This window comes from Eretmochelys imbricata, chromosome 22 (genome assembly GCF_965152235.1).
Source record: "Eretmochelys imbricata isolate rEreImb1 chromosome 22, rEreImb1.hap1, whole genome shotgun sequence".
Taxonomy (NCBI): Eukaryota; Metazoa; Chordata; order Testudines; family Cheloniidae; genus Eretmochelys; species Eretmochelys imbricata.
The window spans coordinates 13,359,407-13,379,099 of record NC_135593.1 but is presented as its reverse complement, the minus strand read 5'-3'; the positions used below and the strand labels follow the sequence as shown (position 1 = coordinate 13,379,099).

The 19,693-nt window shown below is 48.3% G+C and overlaps 1 protein-coding gene across 4 annotated transcripts in view; it reads left to right on the top strand.

Annotated features, from left to right (window-relative positions):
- The window catches only part of GRIK4 (glutamate ionotropic receptor kainate type subunit 4), a 201,892-nt gene that overhangs the window by 89,279 nt on the left and 92,920 nt on the right, over nucleotides 1–19,693 (top strand). For all 4 annotated transcript variants that reach the window (XM_077839813.1, XM_077839814.1, XM_077839812.1 and 1 more), the window contains exons 3-4: nucleotides 6,343–6,440; nucleotides 10,381–10,546. In XM_077839813.1, coding sequence (XP_077695939.1) covers nucleotides 6,343–6,440; nucleotides 10,381–10,546 — 264 coding nt within the window. The remainder of the gene's footprint in view (nucleotides 1–6,342; nucleotides 6,441–10,380; nucleotides 10,547–19,693) is intronic.

The window sequence follows — 19,693 nt, the reverse complement described above, 5'->3', positions numbered from 1 at the left end:
GTTGAAGTTCCCAGAGTCTTTTATGCCAGTGGCTGTACTAGCATCTGTGGTTCTCTGGGTCCATTTTCGTCAGTCCAGTTACACCAGGGATGAATGTGGCATTATGTGGACAATTCTGCATCCTCCAAAGGGCTGGTGTCTGAGCACAGAAGACCGGTGTATGTAATAGGCTTAGGAGTCCAGACGTGAGCTACCTGCTGCAGTTTGTCTCCATGGGTAAAGTACCCTGAGATAGGAAGAGTGTTTGGGTTACAAGAGGCGCTCTCCTTACATGGTCTAATCCTCTGCCTCAGGCATCTCCACTTCCTTGCAGTGTTTTTTCTGTAATTCCGGAGTGTGTTTCACTCTGAGAGTGAAAAACTGCCTGTTCTTCCTCTGACAATCCTTGCAACTCAGTTGCTATGACTACTTAACCTATTCTCCCAGTCCTTTTGTTCTTGGCTACTTGAGAGACAAAGGGAAAGTGCTCGCCAAACTTTCTCCTGCATGCATGACAAAAATCCCCCCTAGGACTTTTGACTTATTCAAAGGCACACAAATAGGAGAGGGAGCCCGTGCCTTCTTCCTAGATGCTGGCAGGTGCCTGATACTCTGCAGAATAGTTGAAGGCGCTCAGCTGTCACCAGGGACTGATGAATGTTTCTAAAGCAGAATGCACAGTTTGCAAATTGCTAATATTCCTATTCAAAAAGGGCTATTCAAGAGGTATAAGTGTCTGCAAATTTCTAAGCACAGAGAAGCAAATGCCAGATCCATGTGAAGCTGCTGGAGAAAAACATCCACCAAACATCCACTAGACTGAACGGAGTGAACAAAACCAAGAGGAGATGTTTGCATGGCATTTAAACTTCCTGTAAGAACTTAGAAGCCTTACTATGCATCCTGGGAACTGGACGACGTGGTAGTTGAATATTGAGCCTTTCACCTCCAGGTTTTCTGCACAAACCCAGTCCAGGTCATTTGTGACCATCTACTGGACTTGCCTGAACTCACAGACATGGATCCTAAGGCCAGATTGGACCACTATGATCATCTAGTCTGACCTCCTGTAAAACACAGATCATTTGGACTTCTCTGAATTAATTTCCTGTTTGAACTACAGCAAATTTTTTTTTTTTTGAAAAATATCCAACCTTGATTTTAAATGGCGAGTGATAGAAAATCCACCATTAACCTTGGTAACTTGTTCCAATGGTAGTTACCCTTACAGTTAAAAATGTGCGCCTAATTTCTAGCCTGAATTTGTCCAGCTTTAAGTTCCAGCCGTTGGATCTTTTCTACTAGACTGACAAATCCTTTATTATCAGATTTTTGTTCCCCATGGGGTACTTATAAACTGTGATCAAGTCACCCCTTGCCTGTTTCTTTGTTAAGCTAAACAGATTGAGTCTTTCACAATAAGGCGTGTGGTCCAATCCTTTAATCGTTCTTGTGGCTCTTCTCTGAATCTTCTCCAATTTATCAACATTCTTCCTGAACGGTGGACTCCGGAACTGGGGGCAGTATTCCAGCAGTGCCAAAGTCACACCAGAGCCAAAGACAGAGGTAAAATAACCTCTCTTCTCCTATTCGAGAGCCTCCTGTTTATACATCCCAGGGTCACATTAGACCATTGACCAAACAGTGGCACACTTGGAGCTCCTGTTCAGCTGGTTATTCACCAGGATCCCCAAATCTTTTTCACAATCACTGCTTCCCAGGATAGAGTCCCTTCATCATATAAGTATGGCTTGCATTCTTTGTTCCTCGATGTATACATTTACATTTGATTATGTTAAAATGTGGATTGTTTGCTTGTGCCCAGCTTAACAAATGATTGTGAGGTTAAGAATTGACTCCATGGAGTACAGACAATTCAAAGTAGTTTTTTTATGTATCTTCTCCAAAAGGAAACAAACACAAACCTGGGAGGGGCAGTGTTGTTGCATCATCCAATAAGTGCCATATAAGTAAGCCTGCAGTCATACCATTTTCAGTTCTTACAACCCAAGCATGGTCAGGCCAGCCCAGTACATGGACGGAGTCCTTAGCAGAACTTCTAGGAGCCGCAGAAAGGGGATTGGCAATTTACTAGGGAGCAGACTGAAGTTTTGTGCTGTTGGGGCACTATGGTTTGGAGAGGCAAAGAATTAAATGACTCCTAGAACTGACATCCTAGCCACTTGCCCTCTTTCAGAAAAGTGGGGAGCCAAATTCCAATACAGGCATTGCCCCACATCCTAATTAACCCTTACAGCAGGTTCAATGAAATGTTCTTCACTTCCTGACTTCAATCTACATAGAGTTTTTCTGCACTGTCAAACAACTGCTGCTGTCAGTGCAGTGATGTCTAGTTTTGATACGTGACCAAGTCATCGGCGGGACTTAGTATAGAATCCAGGAGTCCTGGCTCCCAGCTTCCTACTCTAACCACTAAGTTATCTACTTTGTAGATTTTAAGACCAGAAAGGACCACTATGATCATCTAGTCTGACCTCCTGCATAACGTTCACCTTCTGATTCCTGCATTGAGTCCAATAGCTTGTCAAATGAGAGCGTATCTTCTTTTGGAAGACATCCAATCTGGATTTAAAGACTTTAAGTAAGGGAGAATCCACCGTATCCCTTGGCAAGGCAATGCCAATGATTAATTACCCTCACTGTTTAAAAGAAAACAACGTTGTGCCATTGAATATTTCTAGCTTCAACTTCCAGCCACTGAATCTTGACTAAATCTCACAACTGTTATGAAAGAATCATACCCCAAGACAGACAAGCCACTTGATATCTAAGAGACCACAACTTAGATGCGTGACCTGTTTTTTTAAATCGAGAAGTTCACAAATATTTGGTTCTGAAAACGTTCACAAGATGGTCCTGTAGGGATGGCAGATGACTCTGGTGAACCGATTGGTATCCTCTTTCCTTGGAAGAAACTCACATTCGTGCTAGTGCAGCAAATACAGCTTTGTATTTGTTCACAGGGCTGCTTTGGTCCTGTTGGGGAAGAGGTGGGAGAGTGGTGGCATTCAATCAACCACAGTTTTTCACTTAGCCTGGGCCTGTGATGTCTTTCAGAACAACTCCTCACCCACATTAAATTCAGAATATCCTTCAAGGGGTCTTTGGGGCTCAGAAATGACGAAGCTGCTGGTTTAAATCTATGGAGTCTTCACGTATACAAATTACTCCAGAGGAACAGCCCTAGATGTGTTGGTAGGGTTTGAATTCCACCACCGAGTTGACACCAATTGGACAGTCTTTGGAGCCCGATCCAGCTCAGTCATGCTACGACTGAAAGCACAAAAGGTTCCTATTAAACTCAGGAGGAGGCTGAGGGGGAGAGAATTCAGCTTCCTGAGTTTTTCAGGGTTCTGTTAATGTAGCAAGCTGGTGGCATGGATCCAGAGTGCTCACTGCCACTGAGCAGAACACATGGTAAAAACAAACCAAGTACAATCATTTAATTCATATTTATTGTTCAGTTCTTCAGAGGATGAGCTAGCAAATTTGTGTCGGTTTGGCTTGTGTCAATGATTCTTTAACCAGGGTAATGTCCTTCTTTTAGTATCTTCCATAAACTTCAGTGAAAGATGTCCTGCAGCAATGCAGGCAGATCCCAAAAGGGTCAGGTCTGAAAAGAGAAATGTCCTGGTTATGGGGCAAAGGGAAGAGGCTTTGCCTGGGGTTGGAGGAAAGCTGGACGCGCACAAGTCCATGGGGCCGGACGAGTTGCATCCAAGAGTGCTAAAGGAACTGGCAGCTGTGATTGCAGAGCCATTGGCCATTATCTTTGAAAACTCGTGGCGAACGGGGGAAGTCCCGGATGACTGGAAAAAGGCTAATGTAGTGCCAATCTTTAAAAAAGGGAAGAAGGAGGATCCTGGGAACTACAGGCCAGTCAGCCTCACTTCAGTCCCCAGAAAAATCATGGAGCAGGTCCTCAAAGAATCAATCCTGAAGCACTTACATGAGAGGAAAGTGATCAGGAACAGTAAGCATGGATTCACCAAGGGAAGGTCATGCCTGACTAATCTAATCGCCTTCTATGATGAGATTACTGGTTCTGTGGATGAAGGGAAAGCAGTGGATGTATTGTTTCTTGACTTTAGCAAAGCTTTTGACACGGTCTCCCACAGTATTCTTGTCAGCAAGTTAAAGAAATGTGGGCTGGATGAATGCACTATAAGGTGGGTAGAAAGTTGGCTAGATTGTCGGGCTCAATGGGTAGTGATCAATGGCTCCATGTCTAGTTGGCAGCCAGTGTCAAGTGGAGTGCCCCAGGGGTCGGTCCTGGGGCCGGTTTTGTTCAATATCTTCATAAATGATCTGGAGGATGGTGTGGATTGCACTCTCAGCAAATTTGCGGATGATACTAAACTGGGAGGAGTGGTAGATACGCTGGAGGGCAGGGATAGGATACAGAGGGACCTAGACAAATTGGAGGATTGGGCCAAAAGAAATCTGATGAGGTTCAATAAGGATAAGTGCAGGGTCCTGCACTTAGGACGGAAGAACCCAATGCACAGCTACAGACTAGGGACCGAGTGGCTAGGCAGCAGCTCTGCGGAAAAGGACCTACGGGTGACAGTGGATGAGAAGCTGGATATGAGTCAGCAGTGTGCCCTTGTTGCCAAGAAGGCCAATGGCATTTTGGGATGTATAAGTAGGGGCATAGCGAGCAGATCGAGGGACGTGATCGTCCCCCTCTATTCGACATTGGTGAGGCCTCATCTGGAGTACTGTGTCCAGTTTTGGTCCCCACACTACAAGAAGGATGTGGATAAATTGGAAAGAGTCCAGCGAAGGGCAACAAAAATGATTAAGGGTCTGGAACACATGACTTATGAGGAGAGGCTGAGGGAACTGGGATTGTTTAGTCTGCGGAAGAGAAGAATGAGGGGGGATTTGATAGCTGCTTTCAACTACCTGCGAGGTGGTTCCAGAGAGGATGGTTCTAGACTATTCTCAGTGGTAGAAGAGGACAGAACAAGGAGTAATGGTCTCAAGTTGCAGTGGGGGAGGTTTAGGTTGGATATTAGGAAAAACTTTTTCACTAGGAGAGTGGTGAAACACTGGAATCCGTTGCCTAAGGAGGTGGTGGAATCTCCTTCCTTAGAAGTTTTTAAGGTCAGGCTTGACAAAGCCCTGGCTGGGATGATTTAATTGGGGATTGGTCCTGCTTTGAGCAGGGGGTTGGACTAGATGACCTCCTGAGGTCCTTCCAACCCTGATATTCTATGATTCTATGATTCTATGGTGGGATAACAGGAAAGCGGGGTTATTGAGGGGGATTCCATGGGATTGGTTTGGGGGGTTTGCTGTGAGCTTTGGGTTTGCTGTGAGCTTTGGACAGGAGACACATGGTGGTGATATGGGCTTTGGGTGGTGGGGATTTCACAAGGTTTGGGATGCTGCATGGTCTGGTGTATAGGGCAGTGGGACTGTGGCACTCCAGGGAACAGGAGATGGGTTGTGGGTCAGGATCTTGACCCCTTAGGAAATACGAGGAACAGGGTGACAATGACTCCATGAAGTCCTGGGTACAAAGGCAGTGGGTTCTGTGTAGTGTGGGGGCATGGATGAATTTGTACTCTCAGCCCCTGGGAATGGGAAAGAAGATACAGTAGGATTTGATAGGTTTCAGAGTAACAGCCGTGTTAGTCTGTATTCGCAAAAAGAAAAGGAGTACTTGTGGCACCTTAGAGACTAACCAATTTATTTGAGCATAAGCTTTCGTGAGCTACAGCTCACTTCATCGGATGCATACTGTGGAAACTGCAGAAGACATTATATACACAGAGACCATGAAACAATACCTCTTCCCTCCCCATTCTCCTGCTGGTAACAGCTTATCTAAAGTGATCACTCTCCTTACAATGTGTATGATAATCAAGTTGGGCCATTTCCAGCACAAATCCAGGTTTTCTCACACACACCCCTTTTGAAAAACCACACACACAAACTCACTCTCCTGCTGGTAATAGCTTATCCAAAGTGACCACTCTCCTTACAATGTGTATGAAAATCAAGGAGGGCCATTACCAGCACAAATCCAGGTTTTCTCACACACACACCCCCAAAACACACACACACAAACTCACTCTCCTGCTGGTAATAGCTTATCCAAAGTGACCACTCTCCCTACAATGTGCATGATAATCAAGGTGGGCCATTTCCACAAATCCGATGAAGTGAGCTGTAGCTCACGAAAGCTTATGCTCAAATAAATTGGTTAGTCTCTAAGGTGCCACAAGTACTCCTTTTCTTAGTAGGATTTGATACTTACTAAGAATCTGGGATAACCCCCGATTGGTTAACACATTTCCTCTCCTGCTCTCTAATTCTCCATGGTGACCCCAGTGTGCCAGATTCTTCCGAAAGGGGTGGTAGCCGTCCTGGGACCTTCGTCGAGTCCGGCCTCAAGCTCTATTATCAGCAATATCTGCGGGGAGAAAGAGGTGAGTGAAATCCCACCGGTGGGAATATCTCCAGGCTGTCTGAGAGACTGACTGAGCTGCCTTGCAGGGCTCCCATAGCCTGATGGTGGCATTGCATGTCCACAGGGCATTGGGCTGCTAGGTTGCACTGGAGGGACATCAAATTCAGTCTGTCTGGGACAGGGAGGAAGCCCACTGTTGGGGATTGAAGGGGTGCAGAATAGTTCCCCTGGCCTCTTTTCCCTACTCTAGCACAATCTCATGTCCACTGCAAATTCTCTTCCGAACACATATGACTCAGGGCAATGCAGTGCTGGAGACCCTCAAGCAGAGTTCTACCTCCCACCCTCTCTCTCTCTGTGTCAGGCTCTGGAGGGACTGGGTCCTTTGCTGTCTCTGCTGAATGTTACCTGAATGCCCTACGACGCAGCATCTCCCCTCTGATTTATTAACTGCAAATGAGACGATTATTCGCCTCCCTAGTTCTGATCCCATTAGACTTTCTGTCTTTGAGCCGCGAGTGCCTCCTCTGGAGAACCAGCAGGGAAGGTGTACTGCTGCCGAGTCACTTTCTCCTTCATAGGGTCCCAGCTGGCGTCTTCTGCTTTTCTGTCGTTCTCTTCCCCCACAGATGTCAACCAAGGTCTTACTGCTGTTCCTCCACCCATTTCTGCTTCCAGCTCCTCCTCACTGTTGCTCTCCTTCTTCTTCCTCTCCAGGGTCTGGCTGCTGCTTTTCTTCCTACTACCTAGGAAGGCCTCTTGTTGCTTTCCTGTCCGTTGCCCCGCCACGCGCACACAGACCCCCGTGTGGGTCTAACTACTGCTATGTCAGTTTCTTTCTGCCCAGCAGGGCACTTACACAGCCTCGCATCACCCTTGTATCTGAGTGCCTCACAAGCACTAGTGGACTTGATCCTCACAACATCACTGCGAGGCAGGGCAGTGCTATTATCCGCATTTTACCCCTGGGGAAGTGAGACACAGGACAGGTGAAGCGACTTGCCCCAGGTAGCCCTGTGATGTCTGTGGCAGAGCTGAGACTTGACCAGATCTCCTGAGTTCCAGTCCAGTCCCTTATCCACTAGGCCATCCTTCCTCTAACCATCTGTGGGCTGCAGCAAGGTGTACCTGAACTTGTAATTTAGTGCCTGGGTCCCATCTTTCCCATTCCCTTCTCTTAACTCCTTGTTCTTCCTCCTCTCTCTCTCACCACATCTCCTTCTGCTTCTCTGCTAGTCTCACCCCATCTCCCAGTTTCTCCTGCACTACCCATTCCTCCAGCTTCTCTAGGATCCAGCAAGAACTGCCTCGACAGTTACAGTTGCAAAAGCCAGCACCTGCTTGGCAAACATAACTCAGCACAGAAGCTCCCGGCAGTCATTAGTTTGTGCATGATCCTCCTGGAAGATTATATTCCCTTTCTGTTTGGCGATGTTTCTTCAATACAAACCTTTTTAATCTACATCCAGATTATGTCTCTGATTTAATATTTTATAAACCCTCAACTGCCGGCGTACACTGATCCGTCTGTGCTCTGGGGAAAAGAAATGGAGTTCTCTTCTTATAGTTCATCCCTTCATAGCCTGATAACATCTCTCAGCCATTTACTGGACTCTGTCTCTGGTGCCTTCACGGTGTAGGAGCGTCTGAAATGGAACACGGTAAATAGCTTGTATTTGCAAATGACTTGCATTGCTTTATTTCCTTAGAATCAGAGGCATTAGAGCTGGAAGAGATCTGCTAGACCCAACTCCCTCAGCTACTGCAGGATTGTCCTTTCTTTCCCAGTTGCTTGATCCATTGCAGGATTGATCCATTGCACTGCCTCTAGCATCCGCCACTACCCAGGCAAAGACCAATCTGCCGTAACAGATCATCAGGGTTTTTCCTGATATTCATCTTAACTCTGTTCCTCTTTGGTCTCAGCTAGTTGTTTCTAGCTAGACTCCCCGTGTTCTACACGAAGCAATTCTCTTCCCTCTTTTTCGAGGTGGTCCTGAATCAAAACTGGGGTGCTAGGAAGTTCAGATCCAGTCTTATCTGTCTGGTTATTGAACCTAATCCTCTCTGCTGTCATTTACACTGGTAAGAATCAGGAATGACTCGTCGTTATTTGTTTTACAGTAGCACCTAATGGCCTCAGCCAAGATCAGGGCCCCATTGTGCCAGGTGCTAAGTACAGTAGTAAGACAGCCTCTGTCCTGAAAAGCTTACAGTCTAACCAGACAAGGCAGGCAAAGGAAGTGCTCTTGTACCGATGGGGAAAGGATGCACGCAGAGGGAAAGTGACTTGCCTGAGGGGGACACAAGGCATCTGTGGCGGAGCAGGTAGATCTCCTGCGTCACAGTCCAATGCTTTAACCTAAAGACCATCATGGTGAAGTCACTGGCGGTACGCTGGCATAAAGCCACTGGGAAGGAGACAAAAATTAGACCTCCTGTCTCCATCTTGGGCTGACGCAAAGCTGTGGATTGGAGCAACCCTCAGCTTTGTGACTTGGGCCCACCTCTTTGGGGATTGCACCCTGCAGACGTATGTGGTGGGGTCTCGTGTACACCTCTGCCTGCGCATCTCTCTGCCTCATTAATCGTCATTGCCATGAGCCTCAGACTCCATCTGGCTTCAGAGAATGATCAACAAGCCCACACTGTAGATGTCCCATCTACATTAGTTAAAGGAATCTGCCTGTGGCATACAGTCTGTTTCTCTCCCTGTTAATGGAGCCCAGGCTGAGGTCTGTGGAGTGAGATCAAGGCAGATAGCAGCTTATTACTCTTTAACTTTTCTATTACTAACAAAACAGCTTATGCCTCCAATAAAGCAGCCATCACAGCCCACTAACAGCCTTCCCCAAGAGGAGACAGATCAGAGGCGTGGGGTGATAGCTTCTGGAAGCGCCGCTAATGGAAGCAAAGAGGACTTGACATTGCTCTATTGAAGCAGAACCAGATGTTCCCCTTTTTCTGTTCTGTTTCTTCCAAATAATCCATGCTGTTAAAAAACAAACAAACAAATCCTTTCTCTGTCCCGCTGACCCTTATCCTTGCTGGTCTCCCGTCGCTCCCATTCCATCTGCACCCTGGGCTCCTTGGCCCCACGTTGTCCGTATTCCCTGGCATGCAGCGTCTCAGTGCTACTTCCACTCCCGTTTATGAATGGCAAATGAAATATTAGCTCTGATCCCTTTGGAATAGCCTGTTACTTCTCCGCAGATCAAACAGGGCAAAGCTTTAGGCTGCTGCAGCTGTTTCTCCTTATCCTGAGATTCACCAGCATGGGGTCATCGTGTTCTTCTTTCAGTCTTTCCTAAAGGTTTCAGCGAGGCTCTTATTGCTAGACTTTCTTTAAAGGTCTCAGCCAGGGTCTCCCTGGTCCATTTCTCCCCATCACTCCAAGTCAGACACTTCTTGCTGCTGTGACTTTCTCCTTCTCAGGATCCACAAGAGTAAAAACCCATTTAGGGTTCCATCCACAGGTGCTGACTTTTATTTTTAACTTGGGGTGCTTCACCCCGGCTCCACCCCAAGATCCCACCCCCACTCCGTCCCTTCCCCTGAGGCCCCGCCCTCGCTCCACCTCTTCCCATCCCTGCTCAAACCCGTCTCCCAAAGCCCTCATCGCTCCCTGCTCTCCGTCCTCTCACAAGTGCCTCCTGCAGCCGCCAAACAGTTGATCAGGAGTGCCATTGATCAGCTATGGCTGGTGGGTGCTGAGCACCCACTTTTTTCCCCCATGGGTGCTCCAGCCCCGGAGCACCCACGGAGTTGGTGCCTATGCTTCCATCCATTGTCTCCTCTGTTCAGTAGAATATTCTATGCAGTTTTGCTGGGTTGTCTTTTCTCTCACCTGCTTCCCATGCGGCACTGAGTTGACTGTTTTTTTACTGGAGAAATGCATCTTTTGCAATTGCTCTTCCTCTCGTTCTTTCTGTGTCTTCTGTTCTTTCTCATTTTCCCAGGTCCCTCATTTTAAAGTTGCCCCAGAGGAATTCCTCAAGTTCCAGTTCCAGCGATTCACCACCTTGAACCTCCACCCCAGCAACACCGACATCAGCGTGGCCGTAGCTGGGATCCTGAACTTCTTTAATTGCACCACTGCCTGCCTCATCTGTGCCAAAGCTGAATGTAAGTGGCCCTGGCTTGTGTTAACCGCTCCTGCTCCCGCTTGCTTCTCATTTTATCCCCTTTCCACATCCGTTACCTCTCTCTGCTGTGTAAAAATGCCTCTAGGGTCTAGCACTGGTTGGTGAAATCCCACCGGCAAAGCTGGTGTCAATTGCTGGAGGCCTGTGCTTTTCTCTGATTATAGTGGCCTAAAATAATCCATTTTACTAATGACGGGGTCTGTCCTGTCCGGGGCAAGAAGGGAACTTGGTGAAATCAGAGGCGAGTGAGAGGCCTGCAGCTGGAGGTCCACACTTAGAACCAAGTCCAGAAATTTCCAGCAGCAGTTTGTGAGAGATGGGGCTGGGGGGAAGGACATTGGCTGCCTTTTGGTTTCATAGAGAGCGTTTTAGTTGATGGATGGGTTTCCATAATGGAAAAAGCCTGAGGTCAGTTCCTGACAAAGCACGATTTGGAAATGTGTCTTTCTGAGACTTGTATGCAGTCTGTGACCTAAACTGAGTGCACACTGGATTTCGCTACTTGTCCCAGCCCGTTCTGTGCAATCCTGGGTGCTGACTTATTCGCTTGCGCATGATTCTGCCACCATGCATGCCCCAGTAACTGCACAGCGGTAAGCCTGCCTGATAACTTCTACGCACATTAGGCCTCCCTCCTCCACTGGTTTTGTGCTCCAGCGTAACCGCCATTGACATCCTGGGATTCACTCCTGATTTAGACTGGAGTCAGCGAGATGGGGAATTGGGCTCCAGGTGTTTTGATGTTAGCACGCAGGTATGTAGATCTGGGTGGTTACTGACGTGCATCTTGGAGCATGAGAGCAGGCCTTATAAATCTGACTTTTGTGTACAATGCGGATGGGCCCATACTAGACCTCTGGGTCCGAACCCACAAACCAGGGAGAAGTTCAGATCCGAACTCTGCAGCTTTGGCTCATCTCTACTGCACACAGGTAGACACACTTGTCTACACAAGCACACACCACCCATTTTTACGCATGCACCATCCTTTCGCTGCCGTGCCCTCACACGCTTGGGTCTTTCCAGGTCATATCCTTAAGAGCGCAGCTAACCTCACCAGAAGTCAGGACATGACATGGTTAAGGGTTCCCATTAGCACGTGGGTATTTTCTTTTCAAAGTGGAAGCTGGATGCATTAGGGCTAAAGTGTTCCTTACCAAGGAGCTTGCTGTAGGGGGTGGTGAAGAGGTGCACTGCCCTAATGGGAGCTCCAGGGGGCACTGTGCATCATTTAGCCAGGCACAAGGCCTTCCGGGAGCAGCTGAGTGCCTGCAAAATGTAAGCCAGCAGCCTGGATCTGTCCTGGCATTCAGGAGAGCAATAGGACTTCCAATCTGACCAGCTCCGGCATGGATGCCAAAAGGGTCCTTGTGCCCACTTCCCAAACTGTGCACTCGCTGAGGGCCAGATCCTCAGGTGGTGTAAATCAGCAAAATCACCATTGACTCCAATTTATTCCTGCTGAGGATCTGGCCCAAGGTGTGCAACGACCCTGCGTTGATGTTACTGCCGCAGCCTTACCTCTGGTATTTGTTCACTCTGATTTTTCTGGCTGTACCTTTAACATTGCCGTGAACTTATTTTTCATAACATCTTTTGTATAGCTCATGTGCAGCTTTTCCTTATCTGCACCCCCCCCCGGTGACACACACAGTGTGATGCACACACTCTCGGGAACGCACAGACCCATAACTGGGCGTCTGACTGCACCTGCCCATCCACCAGCTGACACACTCAGGTGCCTCCCACTTCATTCAGTCCCTGGTTAATCTGATCCTTCATTTAACCGGATCGAAGAATCTGAGGAACCAAATGGCTTGTGTTAAATAATTCAACGTCCACCCTTAATTGAATCAATCCAGATAGCTTTAATCAGGGACTGCTGGATAACTCAATTGCTGGCTCCAGGAAGTTACCCTTTAGGGCTAGTGTGACATTTAGCCACAAGCCCTGAGTAGGAGGAGCCCTGCCCAGGCCCAGAGGAGTCCAAGGGTGAAGGTGCCTCATGCAGGTACAACCCCCCATCCTGCTCTTTGCACTAGCCTTTACGCTGGCACAAAGGACAGGAATGGACCATAGTCCTGCTCCGTGGGGGGAAGCAGAAGCCAGCACCCCAAGCACAGAGACTGCTGTTGGCCACTGTCCTTGAGCAAGGGCATGGGAGAGTGGGGCTTTTTGCATCCCCCTTTCTGGCCGAGCCAGGACCGCACACAATCTGGCCATTAATTGATAAGGAAATTCCATTTTGAGGGACAACGTTGTTTGTTTTGGTGCGATAGCTAGAAACTCGAGCTCAAGGAGCAGAGAGTCGGAGCTGTTTGGTTTAACGCAGGACTGTGTGACAGGACTCCTGGGTTCTGTTCCTAGTCTTGCTGCTGACTCACACTGCAACCTTGGAAAAGTCTTGGCTGTAGGCCAGTTGTCACCTATGCTGGAGTGAACAGAAATTAACTCTCTCTCGCAGTCCATGTTGTTACTGGTTTTGCACCGGCGTGCACTTGGGAGCAGACTCCGGCCCCGTGACTCCATTTCCCCATCTCGGAGAGGCTGCGAGGGATAATTCGCCCTAACCTGGAAGGCGCTGCGTGTTTTTAGAAAACCCGCTGCAAACAGGACACAACTCCAGCTCCGATCTGTCGTGGCCGGAGATCTCAGTTGCTATCGCGATCTCGACCATGTGTTGTACCAGTTGTGATCTGCACCCTGGCAGTGAGAGGGGAAACAAGGCAAGCTGCTTAATTCAGCCCAAGAACCTGGGGTGGCTCAAAGCAAAGGAGAAGGCTCTATGCCTGGGCCACGCGGACACCTATCAGCGTGTGCATAATTCGTATCATACCCTATGTGCTCAATACTACCACTGTGCCAAACCATTCTGTGCCAACACAATGGCTGATGCAAACGGCTCACCCTCGGGGAGCCGCCCAGGGAAGACCGCCTGCAGGTGGCATCTCCCCAGTGGTCCTCTGGGGCCGAGGCATCCCGGTGCTGTCGTCCTCTGCGCGGGTCAGGGCTTGTAGCTGAATGCTACAGTGCAGGGAATGAAATGCCTGCATGGATACCATGTGCATGCACAGATCCTGCCTTCTCCAGCAGCCCTTGGTCACAGAGATGGGGAAACACTGATGCAGAAAGTGAGTCAGTGCAGCTCAGGACTCTGGAGTAGAGCTGGTGAATATATTTCAAGGAATAGTTTTTTTTAAAAAAAAAAAAACATTTTCAGGTCCCCAAACCTATTTTTCGACTCCGGGCTGAAGTTAGCAAAAGGTTGAGTTGCACAAAAAATAGCTTTAAAGTGGAAAAGTTTTGTTTCGACCATTTTGTTTCAAATCGACGTTTGGCCAATTAAAAATAAAGGGGGGGGGTGTGGCCTGTGAAAAAAATAGTTGGCTTGAAACAACTCCCCCTGTCCCACACCCAAATCATTTGGAATCAACTTAAAACAAATTTTTTTCAAGTTCTTTTTTAACAACAATTTACAGGGTGCAGGGGGGGAGAAGGCTTTCCGTCCAAACTGACCGGCATCTTTTCAGCTCAGTCGTTTCAGGCCCTGGATTGAAAATTCCATTATTCACTGTCGTATTCCTGAGTCCCACTCACCGGCTCTAGCCACTAGAGCAGCGATACTCAGACGGTGGTTCGCGAGCCACAGGTTGCTCTTTGCTGTGTCTCCTTGCAGCAGGTGATGTTAAACCATTGGTTAATAATTAAATCACACAATCGGGAGGCTTTTACTGCATTATTAACCACTTGTAGTTGATAAAATAATAATACTGTATATAAAAACTAAATATTTCCCCTCGTACTGTTTAAATCTGAATCTCTAGTACTATAGTAAACGAAACAATGAATTCACCCTACTGTGGCTCTTTTGGGTCATGTTGATCACTAATTTGGCTCCTGAACCACTGAGGTCTGAGTATCACTGCCCTTCATGAAACTGCCTCTAAGTCCCCAGACACAAGCTCAGAGCGGGTACTGTGCGTGGTTTGGGAGGCATTCCGGCTTTGCCGCTCCCAGATGAGCCTCGATGAATGGCGCAGACTGAGACGACATCTGCTCCTGCCTCTCCACACTTGGTGGTCCTCATTTATGCGCTTCAAAGTTGCCCAGAGGGGTCGACAAGTCCTTGCTCATATCTGGCCTGTGAAACAGCCTTCTGAAGTCTCAGTCTGTCAGCGGCAGGCGATCCCCTTTCTCATGTCACTGGAACGAAAAGGGAATCTCTTCATCTTCCCCTCCCCACGCTGAGAGGAGGGGAAGGTGTGAACCAACGCGGCTATGGGCAGGATATAACGTGCTGGGAATGATAATTGTGTTGAGCCAGAGGAGAGGAAATCAGCTGTCTCCGCTGAGCTTCCTCACCCGCCTCGTGGTGCCTGATCTGGTTTAGAAACTGGCCTGCAGAGCTGTGCCTTCTGACCCAGAGAGTCTCCACCGCTGTCTGCCTGCAGCGACGGGACAGGGTAGGACTCGGGAAAGGCTAGGGTAGGGCGAGCACTAGTGGAGGGCGGTGGGGTGGTAGGGGAGGGATAAAAATGGAAAAACTAATCAAGAGAGACAAAATGAGGGCCTGATATGAATTGCAGTTCCATTTAGCGGCTGTGTTAGGGGATGCTTTCCAATCTGCCTCATTAATGCTTGGCTGAGACACACGGCCTGCGGAATTAAGGAGCAGGATCTAATTTTATTTTGTGGGGCTGAAATTAGACATAAACTAGAACATTCCAGCGTGTCCTGCTGGCTTTTCTTTCTCTCCTGGGGAATTTCTGCACATTGTGGGGGGCAGAGCCTGGTGTAAATCGACCGCGCTCCCTGGGCTCCACTCCCCACCCTTGGGCTGCCCATCAGAGTATGAGGTGGAGCAATAAAAAATGACTCCCCCTAAGGCATTCCCAGGGCGGGCAGCTGGGGAGGTGCTGCTCCATGTTGTGGACAGATTGTAAGTGCACAATCCAGCTGCTTGTGCGAGAGAATCCTATTCTGCAGCGCTTTGCACAGAGCGTCTGCTACCCACGCCTGCCCCAGTGTTTGAGCTGGAGGAGGGGCCCCTGCCTCCTCCACCTCCATATGTGTTCATTCACCTGGGACACGGAGCTGAGAACCCCAACGTGAGCTCTGCGCCCGCCTGCCAGGAGACCTGCAATCTCCCCACCGTCATTACTCAAGATGGAGCCCGATCGTGACAGTGTACCATGCAGGAGGCTCCCCTGAGTAACGTCTCCACAGCTGGCCTTCCACGTCTTTAACCAGCTCGCAATAAGGCAGGCTTCCTCCTCCCCCTGTTTCCCCCCCACCCTCAGCCCCCGCTCCCCCAGGACTTGCAGTCCTGCTGTATTTGATATTGATCCGGGCAGATGCATTCTGAGTGAGGCTAATGCGTTCCTGGAGTTCACAGCGAGGAAGAGCGAAAGTCATTTGATTTAGTCTGATGTGCAGCTCAGGCCTGTCTCTCTGCAGACAGGAGAAGCTGGCTTTAACCCTTCATGCGCCAGCATCCTGCACTATGGAGTCCTTATTTTGGGTTATCATAGTGCATGGAGGCCCCGGCTGAAATTGGGGCCTCATTGTGCTAGGCACTGTGCAAAGACGGAGTGAGAGGCAGGCCTTGCCCCAAAGAGTTCACAGGCGAGAGAGCGAAAATGAGAAACCAAGACACAGAGCAGTGAAATGACTCACTCTAGGCCACCCAGCAAGTGCTGGGAGTAGACAGCTTCTCTCCTCGCTGCTGGGCCAGTGCCCTTTCCGCCAGCCCGCACTGCCTCCCGTCATTGTGTGATTAGCCTTGCCCTGAAGCCGGCACGGAGGGGTGTCCGTGGAATTCTCATAACCTACAGCTGCTCCTTGCAGGAAGAGTTTAAATGTTTCCTGGTGGTCTTGGTGTTGTGCTGTATATACCCAGTGACTGTTAGTCTGTAAATAGCCAGTGCCTTCCCATTAGAGTCCTCCTGCTATGCTTTGGGGGAGTGCGGGGGGGGGGGGGGGGAATCGGGTTCACTTACTGGGCTGGTAATCGGGAGATGGGGGTTCTAGTCCTGTGTGATGATGGCTAAGTTATTTCTCCTCTCTGGGTATCAGATTCCCCATCTGCCACATGGAGCTAATGACACTGACCAACCTCAGAGGGGAGTTGTGGGCCAAATCCAGACATTGAGATGGACTGTCTTGTTTTTAAGGCACCGGCGTGAGACTCAGAAGGCCTGGGTTCAATTCCTGGCTCCACGTGTGACCTTGGGCAAGAATCTCTCTGTGCCTCGCTTTCCCGCACCTGTGAAATGGTGGTGATAATCTTTCCTTTGTCCTGCCTACACTGCACATCTCTCTGGGCAGGGGGTGGTCTCTGACTGTAACTTTGTATGATTCCAAGCACCAGGGGGCCACAATCTCAGTTAAAGCCTCCTGTCACCACTGCAATGCTAATAATGCACAATAATTCCTGTTTGCTTTAGGAACGCCTTCCAAAGAAATAACACACCCAGGGGTTCCCAGTAGTCTAGGGATTGTCCTCCCATGACTCCGTTCCAGCTTTTGTGATTTAAAGTACTGGGGCATCAGTTAATGAGACAGAGGTCTGCTCACCACCAGGCCACTGGTTTAAAATCAGCTCAGGTTGGTAGCCGCAGCTTGGGTACTTGCATCCAGTTTTGCTCATGCAGAGAAATGCAAGAGAAATGCAAAATTGCCATGAAACTGGACCATTTTTAGAAAGACAAAGGAAACACAAAAGCCTCTTTTTCTGAGGGCTTAATGGAATCATGGTGAGTGAAGGTGCTTCTCAAACCTTTCTCGTTGGTTCAGCTGGTTTGCCTAAATAATAGCAGAGTAGTTTTACTTATACCCTTTCCCCCAAGCTGTGTCTGGCTTGTCTATAGATTGTAAACTCTCTGAGACAGGGACCATCTACTACTCTGTGCCAGTAGGATGAGACCCTATTCTTGGCTGGCCTTTAGGCACGACCGCAATAAATGTGATTAATAATAACCAACAGTTATTGCTGGAAGCGTCTCTGCTCCTTGGTAGGAAAGGAGATTGTGGGTGTGGAGAAAATTAAACTATGCAGAGATCTGGCACAAAACTTAGACAACACTTAGGTCCCACTTAAACCCATAAAATAACACTCAGGTGACATATAGGTCCTCTTAGAATTTCACCCTCCATGAAGAAATAGACTCGGAAGTTAATTTCATCCCAGAGAAATCCTGCTGACTGCAGTTGCTTTAGTCCCCCGATGAGTTCCTCCTGGATTAAGGAGGAAAGGCAGGGGGCACTACATGGTAAAGAGCTCAGTGTATGCACACTGGTTTGCTGGAAAACCTCTCCGTGAATGAGACTCCACTCATCTAGGCTTTTTCTCTTTAATGCATCGCTTTGTTGCCTTTTGTGAAGAGTTGGGCGTTCTTGAGAGCAGCACTCTCCCTCTTGATTATGTTGCATTGTACCGCCTTGTATTGCTTCCCCAGCCCTTGACTTTCTGGGTGAATAAACTGTTGAGTGCCGTCAAAATGACATTTAGTTGAAGAGTTGAGTGCTGGGCTCGAAGCACAGGAACGGTGAGGGTATGTCTACACTGCAAACAAAAAACAACGCTGTGGCAGCAAGAGTCAGAGCCAGGTCAAGTGACTTGGGTTCACAGGGCTCAAAGCCACAGTGCCAAAAATATTAGTGTAGACGTTCCCACTTGGGCTGGAGTTCAAGCTCTGAAACCAAGTGAGAGAGGTCAGCCTCAGGGCCTGAGCTTCAGCCCAAGTGGGAATGTCTGCATGGCTATTTTTCGTCCTGTACCGCAAGCCTCTGTCAGTTGAGCCAGGCTCAAAGACTCAAGGCCACAGGTTTGTTTATTTATTACAGGGTAGACTTACCCTGAGTGCCCCTCTGATTGCCAGGGCACTGGCCTTAAGCTCTGGGTTTGGGATCTGTTCTTTGTTCTCTTCCTTTGGAGGGATGCTGGTAGTTAACTAGTCCAGTTTCCATTTGTTTAATTCCTCCTTTGAAAAAAGCTAACCAAACAAACTCCTCCCTTTCCAGCCCGATATAGGGCCGGATGCTACATAATCTTTCATCATGCCAGGAGTTTTACTGGCTTCATTGCATACATGAGAGTTTGCCAAATCAGGGCTTTGGATCGTAAGGTATATGGGCTTGGGACATTCTTGTTGTTTGTTATTTATATGACAGAAGTGCCAAAAAGCACAGAGGCAGAGTGAGACGACCACTGCCCCAAAGACCTTGTAGTGCGAATTAGTGATACTCAGACCGTGGCTCTCTAATGGGTCTCCTGCGGCTCTTTGCAGCAGACGATATTAAAACACAGTGTGATTTAATTATTAACCAGTCCAAGTTATTCACCAATCAGGGTGCTTTTACTATATGATTAACCAATTAAGTTATCAACTTGCACTAAGTTATTAACTTGTATGCTGTCAGAATCTATAGAACAACTAAATATTTTCCCTGTCATTCGCACTACGGTGGCTCTTTTGGGGTAATGTCGATTGCTAATTCGGCTCCTGAACTGCTGAAGTCTGAGTATCACTGGTCTAAATAGAGAAGACAAAAAAAAAAGAATGGGAAGACAAGCAGAGAAGTGACCTGAGATGTGAATAGAATCAAGGTCTCCAGAGACCAAGCCCAGAGCCCCACCCACTGGACCACGCTGCCCTTCGACCGTGTCCTCTTATTTCTCTGTAAATGCCTAGAATACATTTGGTTGTTGTGTTGGTATGTGGCAATGTTGGATATTAGAGCGGCAAGGTGGGAAAGGTAATATCCTTTATTGGACTAACTTCTGTTGGTGAAAGAGACAAGCTTTCGCGCTCCACGGAGCTCTTCTGCAGAATACATTTGGTTCTTTATTATTATTATTATTTGTGCTGGGGTAGCACTTTGAAGGCCCAGTCTGGGATCAAGGCCCAGTGTGCTTGAGCTACACACATAGAAAATGACAAGCCCCCTCCCAAAAAAAGCTGTATAAAGAATTACTTTCAGAAAGGCCCGGTGTCAAGATGATCTTCCCTCTGAGAGAGGGCTGCGGGCTGTTCCGTCAGATGGCCACAGAGAGTTACAAATTGCTCCGTTCCTTCCCCTCCTCTGCTGGTCATGGCTTCTTTGCTTTGCAGCATGTTGCTACACC